Below are 18,723 nucleotides of genomic sequence, written 5' to 3' on the forward strand. Positions count from 1 at the left end.
ACTATAACTTTATTTTTTATTCATTTATTTTTTTTGGCCGTGCCGTGCGGCACGTGGGATCTTATTTCCCTGACCAGGGATCGAACCCGCGCCCCCTGCAGTGGAAGCTCGGAGTCTTAATCACTGGGCCTCCGGGGAAGTCCCCAGGGCTTGCTTTGACATCCTTCGAATGGTGGCAGGTGGGCACGGGGAGCAGCTGTCTGTGAGCCATCCTGTGTAGAAATGCAGGGTGGAGGGGAGGACAGATGGAGCGGGAGGGGAAGAAGCGGAGGAGGGAGGGAGGGAGGGAGGGCGGGCGAGAGACAGACAGTCTCCGGAGACAATAGCTCTGGCCGTGTCCCAGGGCATGAAAGCTGAAAATAGCTCCTAGTGCTGGGAGCCTTGGAGCCGGAGCCTGGGAGCCAGGGTGACTGGCTCTCCTCCCTGGTGTGTGTGTGTGGGGGGGGTGACACTGGGCTTCTCAGGCTGGGAATGGGGTGCACAGAGCAGGGACGGAGCAGGGACCCTTCTTTTTGGGACCTCGTGGGCCATCCTCAGCTCACAAAGCTGAGCCACTCCTGCCCTACGAGTGGGGGGCTTATCTTCCCTGTCCCCTGGATCATAGCCCCTCACACACAACTTCCCCGTGTGTGTTCCCAGCAACCAAGAGAATCTGCTTTTAAAAGATTTGGGGGAGGGGGGTAAACATACACACAAGAGCAGAATGGATACTTTTTCAGAATGTGAATGGCTCTGTGTAAGCCCACCCCCAGGGTAACCACAGTCCTGACCTCTAACACCCTTGACGAGTCAGCCTTGGTCTGGGCTTGCGGACCCACGGAAGCTTCCTCATCCCCTCCTTCAGATCCCGTCTCTCCCTCGGCGTCTTTGTGAGAAGCACCCGGGGAAGTGGGACTGCTAGGCTGTACTGCTGCTAGAACTCCACCTGGGCTCCACCAGGCTCCAGCCCCCGCCCTGTGCGCCTCTCTGACCCTGAGGCACCTCAACTGGTAGGAGCTGCATCCCCTTCCCTCCTGGGACTTGTGACACTTAAGGGAGACACCGAAAGGACAAGCTTTTGGCTCCCTGGCTGGCAAAGAGCAGGTACTCAATTGTCATAAGTGTCCGTATCAGTGAGGGTTCTCCAGACAAACAGAATCCATAGGGTGTGGGTGTGTATATACACACACACGTACATATGTACACGCATACAAAAATATACAGCTGTGTATATATGCAGTATGGATACACACATATACACATATAGTATATGCAATACACACATACATATATACACACATATAAAATGCAGTTTGTATATATACAGTATGTATACACATATATACATAATATATAGAATACACACATGCATATACACTATACATACACAGATATAAAATGCATAGTTTGTATATATACAGTATGTACACATACGTATAACATATGCAATAGACACACCTAGGTACATATATATCATACATGTATACACACATACAAAGATATTTAGGTGTGTATATAGACAGTATACATACATACGCATATAATATATGCAATACATACATGTACATACATATAGAAACACATATACACCTACATATAAAAGCATATAGCATAAAAATATATATGTACTCTATATATAAATTCATCGTATATATACATACATATATGAGATATATAAGATATATACACATACATATATACAATGTATACACACACATACACACCTATATGTAAATATGCGCATGTACATACACATATAAATACATACGCAATGTGTATACAATAGTATATACATATATACATATAATACTTAGAAACATACACACGTACAGGTATACAACATATATACACACCTATATATAAATATACACTGTATACATACATACATACAGTGTACCTATACTGTATATATACACCCATATATCAATATATGGGTGTGTGTATATATACAGCATGTTCACATTTATAATATGTATACTATATATATACACATACATACATGTATACAATATATACACACAAATATATAGGCTTGTATGTATACTGTATATAGTACTTACACATATACTACAAACGCACGCACATATAAACATATGTGTATACATATATATAATATGTATACACACATATACAAATTAATAGGCTTGTATATATTCAGTATTTTTACATATATAGTTTTGTTTTAAGGAGTTGACTCATGTGACCGTGAGGCAGGCAAGTCAGGGCAGGACTCTGGGCTGGAGACACAGGGAAGAGCTGATGTCCCAAGGCCATTGGAGGAACAGTTCCCTCTTTCTAGGGAACCTCATTTTTCTCTCCAGTCCTTCAACTGATGGATGAGGCCCACCCACGCCGCGGCATTGACAATCTCCTTTACGCAAAGTGGACCAATTTCAGTGTTCATCTCTTCTGAAAAATACCTTCCTGGCCACATCTGGAATAATGTTTGTGGTTGCGGGGTCCCCACGCAGTGCGCACATGAGAGTAACCATCCCCGTGGCGATGATGACACTTTATTTTCTCCCTTGACCATTGTCACTACTATTCCAATTAAAATGACAGCGCCATGAGGGCAGGGCATTTCCTTTTTTGCCAGTACTGAGCGTCCAGGGTCTGGTGCCTAGCATAGGCTAAATACACGGCATTTTTGTGAACAGAAGCCGGGATTCCGGCTGTCACACTTAATGAGGAATTAAAGTCTTATTGGGGGGGGGGGTGGTCACGGTACGTCAAGGGCGGGAATTGAACCCGCCACCCCAGGCCCCGAGGGGTCTCCCCGAGTCCCCACTTCGGGACGGTGGGGGTGGGCGGGGGCAGCCGAAGACGTGCGTGCGTGCGTACGTGCGTGCGTGCGTACGTGCGTGCGGGGGAGTCCACGGGGTGGGCGGCGCTCGCGCCGCAAGTGAGTGGTTCAGCCTGGCCCCGGCTCCTTGTGCTCGCCTCACGCCGGCCTGAGTTGGCGGCAGCGCTGGAGGCCCCGGGCCTGTGAGCATAAAGAGGGAGCCGGGGGTCGGACGGGAGCGCGGCGGCGGTGGCTGAGGCCCAGGCCAGGGCCCCTCCCCTCAGCCTCCCGCCCTCCCGCCCGCCTGCCCCGCCCCTCCCCCAACCGCCAGACTAGCCTGGTGCGGGGGCCGCGCAAAGACATGGGGGAGAAGTTTGAGCTGAGGCTGGAGTCACCTGTGGGGGCCGAGCCCGCCGTCTACCCGTGGCCACTGCCGGTCTACGTGAGTGACACCCGTCCCCTCTTCCCGGACCCCCGCCCCTCTTCCCCCACGGCGCGCGCTGAGCCCACTTAGAAACGGAGTGATTCGAGTCGCCAGACCCTCTTTGGAGCCCCCCTTCCCGCCCCACCGTAGTTCTCCGCGGCCGTTTCCAGCCCCCGCGTGCAGGGTGGGCAGAGGGGAGCCGGGGCTGGCCGGGGGCGCAGACTCGGCCGCGGGGACCCCGCGCTTCCGAGGGGCGCCCGAGCTGGGCTGCCGTTGGCTCTGTAGGGCTGGGGACCCCGGTCCCCCCGGGCCTGGACTTCCGGGGGGTTGCCCTTCCGTACTTTATGATCTGACATGTAGGGTTTCCTTTTCCTGGTAGTTTATTCTTAGCGCTGTCAACGTGCTTAGCTTTTTTATTTTTGAGGACACCCTTTCCTCCCTCTCTCCAGTGTTTTTGTGTTTTTGTTTTGTTTTGTTTTAGTTAGGCATTTTGTCCCTCTGATCTTGAGTGGGTGGGCTGGCTGGACCCTTGGAGAGGAGGCGTTGTCTCCCCTAATTTGAATGGGTGGGCTGGCAAGCCCCTTGGAACGGAGGCGTTGTGTCCTGTAATTTTAGTGGGTGGGCTGGCTGGACCCTTGGAGAGGAGGCGTTGTCTCCCCTAATTTGAATGGGTGTGCTGGCAGGCCCCTTGGAACGGAGGCATTGTGTCCTGTAATTTTAGTGGGTGGGCTGGCTGGACCCTTGGAGAGGAGGCGTTGTCTCCCCTAATTTGAGTGGGTGGGCTGGCAGGCCCCTTGGAACGGAGGCATTGTGTCCCATAATTTTAGTGGGTGGGCTGGCTGGACCCTCGGAGAGGAGGCATCCTGTCCCCTGATCTTGAGCAGCCTTTGGAAAATGACACGCCAAACCGAAATTTACACAGGTGTCCGGTGATTCCAGAAATGCAGGGTGTCCGGGCAGGTGGGCGCCCGGCCTCTCGTCCCCCGTGGCGGCGTGGTGCGCGTGTTCTTGTCTCAGGGTTTAGGCTTGGGCCGCGCAGCCCACCCTCGGGAGGGAAAGCGCAGCGGGCGCCTTGGGCTGGTGCCTTTGGGGCGCCCTTTCGTGCGCTCGGCTTGCGGGGGACCGGCCTCCAGGGGACCCGGCGGGGAAGCCCGCACGACCCGCCCCTCGCGCGGGCTCCGTGTGTGTCAGTTTGTGGAAACTGTGTCGCGGCCGGGGGCGGGGTCGGGACGCTGGGACCGCCTGGGAGCCGTTGTTGACTCCGGTCCCCGGTTCTCCGCAGTTCTCCGAGGTCAGAGGGTTTCCAGCCCGCCACTGCGCACTGGCGCTTTCTATTTTTGCTCTTCCTGTGCCCGGAGGCGCGGCTGAGCCTGGGCTCTGGCTTTTCCGGTTGGGTAACTCTGGGTGGCCCGGGTGGGCAGCCTGAGCAGTGGGCAGGGCGGGGAGACATCCCAGGGGAGGGGAACTGAAAGTGGGGAGAACCTTCAGAACTCCAGCTGATCCACTTGCCTCACCTCCCCGCCCCTCTTACTGCACTTGTCATGTACGGGTTGGCTGGCCGGCGCATTTTTCAAAATGTAATAATTTTTGTTTATCCTTAGTAGCCGTGAAGCATAGTTCACTTGTAGTGCACAGTTGTAGGAGTTTTGACAGATGATCGCCGTCAGGTGGCAGAGCAATCGCGTCATCCCATTTGCTGCCCTTTGGCGCCAGTGCGCCTCTAGCCTCTTGGCCACTAATCTCCTCTCTCTCCCTAAGGTTTTGGCTTTTCCAGAAAGTCAGATAAACGGAACAACAGCATGTAGCTTTTTGATTCTGGCTGCTTTGGCTCAGCAAAACCTATGCGAGATTCATCCCTGGTTTGTTTGTTGTTGTTGTTGTTGTTGTTTTAAATATTTATTTAGTTATTTACTTGGCTGTGCCGGGTCTTAGTTGCGGCACATGGGATCTTCACTGCTGCGTGCAGTATGTTTTAGTTGCGGCGTGCGGGATCTAGTTCCCTGAGCAGGGGTGGACCCCGGGCCCCCTGCATTTGGAGCATGGAGTCTTAGCCACTGGACCACCAGGGAAGTCCGTCATCCCTGTTGTTGCGGGTATGAGAAGTCACTCCTTTTTCTTGCTGTGTTGTATTCCATTTTCCGTTTGTCCATTCGCCTGCGGGTGGCAGGACTTGTGGGATGTTTCCAGTTTTGAGGGGATCAGGAATAAAGCTGCTGTAACATCCCAGGGCAGGTTTCCCTGTGAACTTGGGTTTTTACCTGACTTGAGAAAAAAGTCAGGAGTGGGACTGGGGTCTGTGCTAAGTGTATGTTTAACAACGCTTCTGCATCTTAGAAATTGGTATTTTTGAGTATTGGAAGAGGTTAGAAATCCACTGTGACCCAGCACCCAGGCACTTGAAACAAAGTTGAAAGTTCATCTGGATGGTCAGGAGGATTAACCAAGATGGCGGAGTAGAAGGACGTGCTCTCACTCCCTCTTGCGAGAGCACCAGAATCACAACTGGCTGCTGGACAGTCATCGACAGGAAGACACTGGACTTCACCTAGGAGGATACCCCACGTCCAAGGACAGAGGAGAAGCCACAGTGAGATGGTAGGAGGGGCGCAATCAGAGTAAAATCAAATCCCATAACTGCTGGGTGGGTGACTCACAGACTGGCGAACACTTATACCACAGAAGTCCACCCACTGGAGTGAAGGTTCTGAGCCCCACGTCAGGCTTCCCCACCTGGGGGTCCAGCAACGGGAGGAAGAATTCATAGAGAATCAGACACTGAAGCTTAGTGGGAATTGATTGCAGGACTTCGACAGGACTGGGGGAAACAGAGACCCCACTCTTGGAGGGCGCACACGGAATAGTGTGCGCATTGGAACCCGGGGGAAGGAGCAGTGACCCTGGGGGAGACTGAACCTGACCTACCTGCTAGTGTTGGAGGGTCTCCTGCAGAGGCGGGGGCTGGTTCTGTTGCACCATGGGGACAAGGACACTGGCAGCGGACGTTCTGGGAAGTACTCCTTGGCGTGAGCCCTCCCAGATTCTGCCATTAGCCCCACCAAAGAGCCCAGGTAGGCTCCAGTGTTGGGTTGCCTCAGGCAAAACAACCACCAGGGAGGGAACCCAGCCCCACCCATCAACAGTTAACTGGATTAAAGTTTTACGGAGCTCTGACCTCCACAGCAACAGTCAGCTCTACCCAGCGCCAGAGCCTCCCATCAAGCCTCTTAGATAGCCTCAACCACCAGAGGGCAGACAGCAGAGGCAAGAAAAACTACAATCCTGCAGCCTGTGGAACAAAAACCACATTCACAGAAAGACAGACAAGATGAAAAGGCAGAGGGCTATATACCAGATGAAGGAACAAGAAAAAACCCCAGAAAAACAACTAAATGAAGTGGAGATAGGCAACCTTACAGAAAAAGAATTCAGAATAATGATAGTGAAGATGCTCCAGGACCTTGGAATAAGACTGGAGGCAAAGGTTGAGAAGATGCAAGAAATGATTAACAAAGACCTAGAAGAATTAAAGAACAAACAAACAGAGATGACCAATACAATAACTGAAATGAAAACTACACTAGAAGGAATCAATAGCAGAATAACTGAGGCAGAAGAACGGATAAGTGACTTGGAAGACAGAATGGTGGAAGTCACTGCTGTGGAACAGACTAAAGAAAAAAGAATGAAAAGAAATGAAGACAGCCTAAGAGACCTCTGGGACAACATTAAACACAACAACATTCGCATTATAGGGGCCCCAGAAGGAGAAGAGAGAGAGAAAGGACCAGAGAAAATATTTGAAGAGATTATAGTCGAAAACTTCCCTAACATGGGAAAGGAAATAGCCACCCAAGTCCAGGAAGCACAGAGAGTCCCATACAGGATAAACCCAAGGAGAAACACGCCGAGACACATAGTAATCAAAGTGGCAAAAATTAAAGACAAAGAAAAATTATTGAAAGCAGCAAGGGAAAAATGACAAATAACATACAAGGGAACTCCCATAAGGTTAACAGCTGATTTCTCAGCAGAAACTCTACAAGCCAGAAGGGAGTGGCATGATATACTTAAAGTGATGAAAGGGAAGAACCTACAACAAAGATTACTCTACCTGGCAAGGATCTCATTCAGATTTGATGGAGAAATCAAAAGCTTTACAGACAAGCAAAAGCTAAGAGAATTCAGCACCACCAAACCAGCTGTACAACAAATGCTCAAGGAACTTCTCTAAGTGGGAAACACAAGAGAAGAACAGGACCTACAAAAACAAACCCAAAACAATTAAGAAAATGGTCATAGGAACATACATATCAATAATTACCTTAAACGTGAATGGATTAAATGCTCCAACCAAAAGACACAGGCTTGCTGAATGGATACAAAAAGAAGACCCATATATATGCTGTCTACAAGAGACCCACTTTAGACCTAGGGACACATACAGACTGAAAGTGAGGGGATGGAAAAAGATAGTCCATGCAAATGGAAATCAAAAGAAAGCTGGAGTAGCTATACTCATATCAGATAAAATAGACTTTAATATAAAGAATGTTACGAGAGACAAGGAAGGACATTACATAATGATCAAGGGATCAATCCAAGAAGAAGATATAACAATTATATATATATATGCACCCAACATAGGAGCACCTCAATACATATGGCAACTGCTAACAGCTATAAAAGAGGAAATCGACAGTAACACAATAATAGTGGGGGACTTTAACACCTCACTTACACCAATGGACAGATCATCCAAAACGAAAATAAATAAGGAAACAGAAGCTTTAAATGACACAACAGACCAGATAGATTTAATCGATATTTATAGGACATTCCATCCAAAAACAGCAGATTACACGTTCTTCTCAAGTGTGCACGGAACATCCTCCAGGATAGATCACATCTTGGGTCACAAATCAAGCCTCAGTAAATTTAAGAAAATTGAAATCATATCAGGCATCTTTTCTGACCACAACGCTATGAGATTAAAATGAATTACAGGGAAAAAAACGTGTAAAACACAAACACATGGAGGCTAAACAATACGTTACTAAATAACCAAGAGATCACTGAAGAAATCAAAGAGGAAATCAGAAAATACCTAGAGACAAATGACAATGAAACCACGACGACCCAAAACCTATGGGATGCAGCAAAAGCAGTTCTAAGAGGGAAGTTTATAGCTATACAAGCCTACCTCATGAAACAAGAAAAATCTCAAGTAAACAATCTAACCTTACACCTAAAGAAACTAGAGAAAGAAGAACAAACAAAACCCAAAGTTAGCCGAAGGAAAGAAATCATAAAGATCAGAGCAGAAATAAGTGAAATAGAAACAAAGAAAACAATAGCAAAGATCAATAAAACTAAAAGCTGGTTCTTTGAGAAGATAAACAAAATTGATAAGCCATTAGCCAGACTCATCAAGAAAAAGAGGGAGAGGACTCAAATCAATAAAATCAGAAATGAAAAAGGAGAAGTTACAACAGACACCTCAGAAATACAAAGCATCCTAAGAGACTACTGCAAGCAACTTTTTGCCAATAAAATGGACAACCTGGAAGAAATGGACAAATTCTTAGAAAGGTATAACCTTCCAAGACTGAACCAGGAAGAAACAGAGAATATGAACAGACCAATCACAAGGAATGAAATTGAAACTGTGATTAAAAATCTTCCAACAAACAAAAGTCCAGGACCAGATGGCTTCACAGGTGAATTCTATCAAACATTTAGAGAAGAGCTAACACCTATCCTTCTCAAACTCTTCCAAAAAATTGCAGAGGAAGGAACACTCCCAAACTCGTTCTTTGAGGCCACCATCCAGCCTAGCCTAAAAGCAAGTTGGTCCCCTTTCTTTTAAGATCTTATCCTTACTTTGGTCTTACAGCTTCCAAACTGAGTAGGGGAGAGACAAGCGTTCTGGCACAGGATGGGACCCAGCCAAGGAAACAATATTGAATTTGAAAATTTTAAAAATAATTTATTATGGGCAAATAGTGCAGGGAGAAAAAAAGAAGAAGGTGGGTCAAATTTTAGGAAAAGTAATGAAATCTTGGGAGAAGATAATAGTTGAAGTCAAAAGCAAACGAAAATATAGCATGAGTTTAAATAATTGATAGTAACGATAGAAGTAGGGGCGTCATACCTAGAGAGAAGAAAATACAGTCCTACCATACTCTTGTCCCCAGGACTGAGCAAAACTTAAATAGTTAATATAACTTCTTGGTTTTCAACCCTTGTTGTCAACCTGTAGATAAAACACAGGACCCTTTGTTGTGATTGCATAAGAAAATGTAAATGTGATCAGCACAGACAAACGAAACAAACATGGTATTGACAGAAGGTGAGCTGTACAAGGGGAGAGGAAAGACAGAGAGCTGTGGGGACACAGATAGTCTCAGGCAGAAAGAAAATGATGAGATTAGGGGGAAAGTTGATACCATAAGAAAGTTGAGAGTATAGCTATATACTAGAGCTAATATTTCTTGAGAGCTTCTGGGTGTTGGATACTAAAGACTGCAAATGCCTTATTATTATTTGCATCGTCATGAGCAACTCCGTGCGATGGGTTTCATCCATTTCCTCGGTTTACAGGTGAGGAAACAGAGGCCCAGGAAGGTTATATGAATTACTCAGGATTGCAGAGCTAATTAACTGAGGAAGAAAGCTTCCAAGCCATGTGGTCCATGTCCAGATCCAGTGCTTTTAGCTACTATGCTACCACTTCTCCCATCAATAAAGCTAGCAAAACTCCATGAAGTTACAAAAGAGAAGCAGCATGAGTAATGACATGAATATGATGTGTTGGAAAAGAAGAGTGATGAGTAGTAGTGGGGGTAGGGGTTTATCTTCCTCCTTCATGTTAGGGTGTTAAAATGGATCTAAAATGGATATAGCAGGATAAACATAATGTTTAGAATTATGGGGGTGACACTGAAGTAGCGAAAACCTGTCTCTGGAGAGGGGAACTGGGGTTAGACGGGTTGAATTTCAGTATTATTTGAGTTGCTATCATGTTCATGTATTATTTTCATTAAAAATACTTTAATTTATTTAGAAATAGCTTCAACTGTGTAAATGCATCAAAACATGAAATTCAAAATTATCTTTAAATCTCTCATACATTTGTTAAATGCTTGCCTTATCAGGATCGTTCTTATCAGCTTTGAAGGCCATTTTTTAAAAATAACAAGCCAAGAAGTATGAGTTTTTAAAATTACAAATTGTCCCTGATAATATTGCCAGGCACCCCAGAGAGAAGGTGTGGAACTATTAGAAGCAACCTGGATATCAACCCTGCTTCTGGGAGGCAGTTCTGACTACAAGGGCAGGAGAGTCTCTGAAGCCAGGTAGCAGGAGTTTGTTTTTTATTTTAACATTTTATTGGAGTATAGTTGCTTTACAATGCTGTGTTAGTTTCTCCTTTATAACAAAGTGAATCAGCTACACATATACATATATCCCCATATCCCCTCCCTCTTGTGTCTCCCTCCCACCCTCCCTATCCCACCCCTCTAGGTGGTCAGAAAGCCCTAAGCTGATCTCCCTGTGCTATGCGGCTGCTTCCCACTAGCTATCTCTTTCACATTTGGGAGTGTATATATGTCCATGCCACTCTCTCACTTTGTCCCAGCTTCCCCTTCCCCCTCCCCATGCCCTCAAGTCCATTCTCTACGTCTGCGTCTTTATTCCTGTCCTGCCCCAGCAATCTCACTACTGGGCATATACCCTGAGAAAACCATAATTCAAAAAGGGTCATGTACCACAGTGTTCATTGCAGCTCTATTTATAATAGCCAGGACATGGAAGCAATCTAAGTGTCCATCGACAGATGAATGGATAAAGAAGATGTGGCACATATACACAATGGAATATTACTCAACCATAAAAAGAAATGAAATTGAGTTATTTGTAGTGAGGTGGATGGACCTAGAGTCTGTCATACAGAGTGAAGTAAGTCAGAAGGAGAAAAACAAATACCATATGCTAACACGTATATATGGAATCTAAAAAAGAACAGAACAGAAAAGGTTCGGGAGCAGGAGTTTTGATCCTCTGGAACCGTAACAAACAACTTAGAGTAAATGAATCAGGCGCCTGGGTGCCTGGAGGAGTCTGGAAGCCTCTCTGTGATGGTGTTCTTTGTTTTTACAGGTCTAATCTCATAAATGTTGCACTAGGCTCAGTGCTGTGCATTTTTAGGCTGTTATATTTTTCCACCTGTGTACTTCATAAAAGTAAGCACTTTTATGCTCCCTTTAAAAAGGCGATCTCCCATTTGAATTGCCAAGTGAAAGCTTTAGAAGGAATTCATTAAGCATACATATATGTGCAGTATCTCCATCTGTCACTGAAGTGAGTATGAATGTATGTATATCTATCTATCTATCTGTCTATCTATCTATCTATCTATCTATCATCTATCAATCATTATCTCCCTGTTTACCTATCTATATCAGTCTGCTTAGGCTGCTATAACAAAATATCATAGACTGAGTGTCTTGAACAACAGACGTTTCACACAGTTCTGGAGTCTGGGAAGTCCAAGATCAAGGCAAATCCAGTTCCTGGTGAGTCCTTCTTTTTTGGCTTGTAGAGGGCCACCTTCTTGCTGTCTCTTCATATGGTGGAGAGGGAAAGCTCTGGTGTATCTTCCTCTTCTTATAAGAGCTAATCACATCATGGCAGCTTCACCCTCATGACCTCTTCTAAACCTAATTACCTCGTGAAGGCTCCACCTCCTAATTTCATCATACATAAGAGGATAGGGTTTCAACATATGAATTTGTTTGGGGGGGGGCACAGAAATTCAGTCCTTAACTCTATTTATCTATCTATCTATCTATCTATCTATCTATCTATCTATCTATCTATCTATCTATCTATCTTTCTATCTATCTATGTATCTATCTATCTCTCTATCTCTGTATCTATCTGTGTATGTATCTATCTATATCTATGTCTCTGTCTATCTCTCTATCTGTCTGTCTATCTATCTATCTATCTATCTATCTATCTATCTATCTATCTCTACCTATCTATCTCTACCTATCTATCTATGTGTCTATGTCTCTATCTATCTATCTATCTATCTGTGTATCTATCTATCTGTGTGTCTATCTATCTATCTATCTCTCCATCTCTCTATCTCTCTATCTATCTCTATCTTTCTCTCTATCTCTCTATCTGTCTATGTATCTATCTATCTATGTATCTGTCTATCTATATCTACCTGTCTATCCATCTATCCTTATGTATAGAACAGTAACAGTGGCTTATAAGTCACTTCCCTACATTATTTTATCCTTCCAAAACTCTTGAGAGGTCAATAGGCCATAGGAAAAGCACTGAGTTCACTGAAACACTTGAAGGTTGAATTAACTGTGATCAATAAATGGTGATGCAGGGAATTCTACACACATCTCCTCTGTCCTCCTTTCCTCCTTCCCTCCCTCCTACTTGCTGACTCTATTCCAGCCACATTATTTACTAATTCTTCCCTGAGGACACTGGCATCCTTCCTCTGGGCCTTGCAGAGGTTATTCCCATGATCTGGAATGCTTTTCCCTCAGATGTCTGACTCATCTGCCTCCCTCTAGACTGTTCAAATTCCACCTTCCCAGTAAGACTTATCCTGTCTACCGTTTACGTTGAAAGCCTTGCTCCTCTCTGCCCACAATCTCACCTCACCATATACTGCTTAATCTCCATAGCATTTATTCCTGGCGAACCTACCAGATAATGTACATGGGTTTCTGTTCTCCCTTCCAACTGGAAGATAGGCTGCACAGACTCAGGAATTTTGCCATTATTAAACCTAGTTGAGGCCCAGTAGAACTCTAGGGCCAGCCAGAACTGGGCACAATTGTCACTCTTGTGATTTGATATTTTAGTGGGTTAGCTCAGAGCCAAGCCAGTTATTAAAGAGGATCTTTTCTGCTATTTTAAGCAACATGGTACATTTGAGGTCAACTTAAATTTTCAATAATTACAGAGCAGGTATGAACTCTTCCTTTGTTTCTCTAGACACATGGACCTGGATGCCAAATCTGTCCTCTCTGGGTGTAAAGGGAATATATGAAGTTGACTGGCCTAAGTCTCAATTGAATAAAAAGATGCCCCAAAAGACATTTCAACATTTTTGAAAAGTACAATCATTAAGTGTGGTTCCTTATCACACATCAGGGATTCTCTAGCCTCCAGTGTGGTTGGAGTGGTGAGGGGACAGAGAGACATATAGAGAAGCCAGGGTGAGTCACCCCATCTCTCCCTCCTCTGGACCTTAGTTCCTCCTGATTGTCACTCGTTACACTGAAAACAGATTTCAGGAGTCAGCACATGCAGCCATAATGTGTGCCTAATTCCACATCCCAGTCACTGGGACACAAAATTTTGGTGTCTTAAGTCTGGCTCACACATCACCACTCACATATGTCAGTTCTTCCTCTACAGCTGAGTCAGTGAGTAAAGACACATAAACAGAAGCAGATTAATATGAACAAGGTTTTATTGACATATATATATGTACATAAAGCTGGGAAAGAGAAGGGCCCATTGAGGCAAATGCATAGGAGGAAGGGAAGCATCTGAAAACAGCAGTGGGCATCCTGCCAGTTCCAAGTCTAGGGAAAACTGGCCAGGAGCTTGGGTCCGCCAAGTTAACAGTCGAGCCAGGGATGGCACAGTGGATGATACAGCCAGCTCTCTTCCATTCTCCTAACTGGAACGTCTCAAGTCTGGTGTAGTTCTGAAGTGAGCTCATATGCTCCTCACCCTCCAACACACACACACACACACACACACACACACACACACACACACACACACACACACACTCTTGCACACCCCTGAGGTGTGGTCCTCCGGCTTGCTGTAGGAAGAGAGGAGGTTAAGTTTCACTTAAAGGGGCTGAGCCGCTTTCCAGTGAGGCAAAGTCCATTCATGGTTACACACAGTTTGCAGAATAAGATCTGCTCTTCATTTGTTGAGTTTCTTCATAGAAGAAAGGAATTAGCTGGTGGCTCCTATGAAGCCCTGGGCAGGTTATGAGGCTGCCAGACTCCTATGAGCTCAGGCACAGCTGCCCTGACCAAGAGCCTCCAAACACAATGCTGGCTCGTCTAAGTCAGAGGGGTGTCCTGACTCGGGGACCCCAGTGTTCTTCCTGAGGGTGGAGCTTCCTCTCTAAATATGGATGGTGCTATCCCCCATGGCACCACCTGGGTTTTGACCGGGGGGGGGGGCAGGTGCTTTGTATGAATGTGGCACCAGAAGTGTATCCAGTCACAGCAGGTGTGGTGCTGTCCCCCATGCCCCCCCCCCGTTCTCTGCACAGATGGGTTCCAAGTCTGATGGCAGTTATTGACACAGGGCCTCCCAGCACCAGTGAGATGTTGTGCCGTCCATCCGCACCACCTGTGTGTTGGCCAGGTGGGTCCCAGTTGTAAGCGGGAATACCAGGTCCTCCAGTCATGGGCATGATGTTGTTCCCTCCTAGACGACCACCACCTAGATTGTGGGCAGGTGGGCCCCTTGTGCTTGGAAATAAGGTAGAACTAGAAGTGTGTTGAAACCCACGGGTGGTAAGCACACTTGCAACTCCAACAGATGTGGTGTGCTCTGATGGAAGGTGGAAACTGACATGTCCATTGACACAGATTTCTTCTCCTTGGTGATGGAACTTTTAAAAGTAGATTTTCTACGTCCAGATGGGCCCTGTGTGCAGTGACGGCAAGTGGAAACACTAGGGCCTCCCATCGTGGGGATGGTGTTGTCCCCTGCCATCACCGTACCACCTGTATTCAGTCCAGGTGGGCCCCAGGTATTTGGATTTAAGGTGGAATCAGATATGTTCCCAAATGCTGGGATGGTGCCTGCCCCTCCTACTGCAGCAGCCTTGCCGTGGTCAGGTAGATGGCAGGTTGTCTGGCCCGAAGTAGGAACAGAAGCGGTGCTGAGTGCCCCACTTAGTCCTGCCCCAAAGTTAAGTGGTCTGGATGCCTCTGAATGAGTGAGGCCTGGGGCTGACACACCGACTCCAAGGCTCCCACCGGCCGTAGGGGCTGCAGGTCCCCTGAACAGTGGGCCCGGTGTGGTATCGGCAAAGAGCGAGCTACTGTCCCCAGTACTGGGCATCCTGGTGGCAACTCCAAAGCCAGTAGCAACGGACACAGCCCTGGGGAGAATGCCTGGGTTGTTGCCAAAGGCCGGCTGCGTGTTGCTGGTGGTGGCGAATAGGGAAGCTGGCAAAGCTGACTGCATGATGCTGACTCGCGGTGGCTAGGCTGCAGGAGCGACTAGGACTTTCTCTTGTGCTGAGGCTGCTGGGTTTCCCAATAGAAAATTATCGTTAGGCCTCTGCCCATCGTTGGCCCCCAATGTGGCCTGAGACGGGAGACCTGGGTCTAAGGAAGCTTGAAGTGTTGGTCTATCTGTTGGCCGGCGTTGCAGGTAAATGAGTCGAGGCATGGGCTGAGGCATTGCTGCCACTGGGTGGTGTGTTCCCAGAACTAGGAACAGCCCTGTGAAATGCCTATTGCTTCTGCCTGGAGACAGGGGCAGACTGGAAAATGACAGCCTGCGAAGGAGGTGTGGTGTCCATAGGTACAGTGTCAGAGCTGCTGCCTGCTGAAGCACTGGTGACGGCCGAAGCCATAAATGGGTGGCTGGGGAAAACAGGAGCCGAATGGTACATGACAGCCTGGGAAGGAGGTGTGGTGTCCATAGGTACAGTGTCAGAGCTGCTGCCTGCTGAAGCACCGGTGACGGCCGAAGCCGTAAATGGGGGGCTGGGGAAAACAGGAGCCGAATGGTAAATGACAGCCTGGGAAGGAGGTGTGGTGTCCATAGGTACGGTGTCAGAGCTGCTGCCTGCTGAAGCACTGGTGACGGCCGAAGCCGTAAATGGGGGGCTGGGGAAAACAGGAGCCGAATGGTAAATGACAGCCTGGGAAGGAGGTGTGGTGTCCATAGGTACGGTGTCAGAGCTGCTGCCTGCTGAAGCACTGGTGATGGCCGAAGTCTTAAATGGGGGACTGGGGAAAACAGGAGCCAAATTGTAAATGACAGCCTGGGAAGGAGGTGTGGTGTCCATAGGTACGGTGTCAGAGCTGCTGCCTGCTGAAGCACTGGTGACAGCCGAAGTCGTAAATGGGGGGCTGGGGAAAACAGGAGCCGAATGGTACATGACAGCCTGGGAAGGAGGTGTGGTGTCCATAGGTACAGTGTCAGAGCTGCTGCCTGCTGAAGCACTGTTGACGGCCGAAGCCGTAAATGGGGGGCTGGGGAAAACAGGAGCCGAATGCAAAATGACAGCCTGGGAAGGAGGTGTGGTGTCCATAGGTTTGGTGTCAGAGGTGCTGCCTGCTGAAGCACCAATGACGGCCGAAGCCATAAATGGGGGTCTGGGGAAAACAGGAGCCGAAGCTGTAAATGGGGGGCTGGGAAAAACAGGACCTGAAGCCATAAATGGGGGGCTGGGGAAAACAGGAGCTGAAGCTGTAAATGGGGGGCTGGAGAAAACAGGAGCTCCAGGGAGAGAGGCCCTCTGCTGCCCATCAGAGGTCCCAAATATGGGCTGAGGGTTGGTTTGGGGGCCAAAGTGATGGTTAAAAATTGGGGTGGCGCAGGGCACCATCGGCACAGGTGGGGTGATGGACACTGGTACCCCTGCAGGGTGCCTCTGCTCCACCCTGAAACCTGGGGGAGACCTAACAATGACAGCTTGGGAAGGGGCAGTAGTGTCCGTGTAGACACTAGGCTGCAAGGTCAAACTTCCAGATGCCGTGACCATGCTGGTGGAAGGGATTGCCACAGAAGTCATGGGCTGCCCAGTTAACATAGGGGGATTGATGGTAGGGACTGGAAGAGGGGGAGGTAAGTATAAAGGAGGGGTAGAATCTACACAGACGGGTGTTGGGGGTTCTTTTTCATGGGACGGTGGCTGGACCTTCCTTATATTCTTGGGGATCTTTTTCCAGCGACACTGAATGTTCTTCTCCAAGGTGCCTGGGTTTTTGGCAGCAGCTAAGCACAGAAGCTTAGGAGGAGGGGGCAGCTCACCTCGATCCCATGTCAGTGCCTCGTTCCCCGACGGGGGCGACCTCAGCCTTGGCAGCGGCAGAAAAAGCGGCAGGGGAATCTTCCGCTTCCAGGGCCTACTGCTGGTAGATAGCAGGGAAGAGGAGCTTCTTGTTGGGATGCGTGAAGACTCTTCACGCTGCCGCTCCTTCCCAGACATCGGTGAGCCTGGTGATTTGGGCCGGTGGTCTTCACCCAGCGCTTTTTTTGTTGGCTTCTCCAGCAGCAGGGAGCAGCATGCGGTTGGGGCAGGGGACACCATGGCATGGGATGGGACCTTCACCTCCCTCTTCTCACCTCCTTCCCAGGCTGTCATTTTGCATTCTGCCCGTGTTTTCCCCAGCCCCCCTCTCCTCAGTGGGAGGTGACTGGATGGTACCAGCTTCCTGACGTTGACTCCCTGCTCAGGGCAGATGGCAGGCGCTGGAGCAGCAGGGTGGTCCCGGTCAGATGTGGCAGCCTCCCAGGAAGGCAAAACCAGCGGGTGACAGCCCACCGGGGCCCCTCGGCGGGGCGGGCGGCGGGGCCGGAGCCAGGTACGAAATTTGCATAGTAAATTGCCCATGTAGGACCGGTTGTGCGCCAAGCGATCCGAGAACAGAGTGAAACTGGGAGAGCTTCTCCTTAGCTTCACCTCCTCTCAAGGTCTAGCACACACTGGACACTGGATGGCTCAGCCTGGCGCTTGTGACATGTCCATTGTACCCGTCACAGAGAAAGGGTGGGCGGGGCAAGGGGTGGGGCGGGGGGCGCATGCAAGCCCAGCCCGTGGAGAAACCCCGGCCCAAGGGCAAAGGGCGGGGCCCCAGAGCCCGAACCCTTCTGGACTTTCTAGTGGCTGGGACTTCTCGCTGTGGGTGACAGGTGTTTGGCACCGGATGGGCCACCATGCGGAGACTGTTGGGGACTGTGGAAGCCTTCTCCTGCAGAGCTCACCCTGCCTGGGCACCGGCTCTGCAGGCCCCTCAGCCCTGTGTATGTATCGGCCAGCCCTTCCCCCACAAGGGGCCCAGGGGCCAGAGCCTGTTCAGAGCTGAGTGCAGGAGGCACCCAGAGCTTGCCAGGCTGTGGCCAGCCTCCTCCAGGGACCTCCCCCGCTTCTCTGCGAGGCCTGATGACGGGAGCACCTTCTCCAGGGCTGCTCAGCTGCCAGCATCACCATGAGCCAGGTGGCGAAGGTTTCTGAGCAGGGGATGCAGAGCCCTGACCCGACTGGGTGCTGCACCCCACGATGTCCCTTCCTGGCAGATAGGTTCTTTCTTCACTTCTTTTTCAAAATTTGGTAAAACAACGTTTAAACCTTCGACTGTTCTTCAGGGTATACAGATGGTAGTGGCTTAGCCGGGATTCGAAGCAAGCCTGTGTGATTCCAGAGCTCGTGCTCTGGACTGTGGCGCCTCCTTATCATATATGCTTCATGTGTTACTTTTTTTTTTTTTTCTTGTGGCCCTTA

At 48.5% G+C, this 18,723-nt stretch overlaps 1 protein-coding gene across 13 annotated transcripts in view; it reads left to right on the plus strand.

Moving 5' to 3' along the window:
* The window catches only part of LOC309647598 (uncharacterized protein), a 96,443-nt gene that overhangs the window by 40,074 nt on the left and 37,646 nt on the right, over window positions 1–18,723 (plus strand). For 4 of the 13 annotated variants that reach the window (XR_014256177.1, XM_082435043.1, XM_082435044.1 and 1 more), the window contains exons 1-2: window positions 3,094–3,203; window positions 17,614–17,806. The exons of 1 other annotated variant lie outside the window; for it this stretch is intronic. Coding sequence is in view for 5 of the 12 variants with exons in the window: in XM_082435043.1 (XP_082291169.1) it covers window positions 3,123–3,203; window positions 17,614–17,806 (274 nt within the window). In the remaining 7 variants the exon portion in view is untranslated. Of the gene's footprint in view, window positions 1–3,064; window positions 3,204–8,854; window positions 9,535–9,749; window positions 10,541–17,194; window positions 17,433–17,613; window positions 17,807–18,723 lie in introns of those variants that run through there. 8 more of the 13 variants (XM_082435042.1, XM_082435041.1, XR_014256176.1 and 5 more) reach the window with 7 other exon arrangements.

Source organism: Balaenoptera physalus (genome assembly GCF_965194825.1).
Source record: "Balaenoptera physalus genome assembly, chromosome: 1".
Lineage (NCBI taxonomy): Eukaryota > Metazoa > Chordata > Mammalia > Artiodactyla > Balaenopteridae > Balaenoptera > Balaenoptera physalus.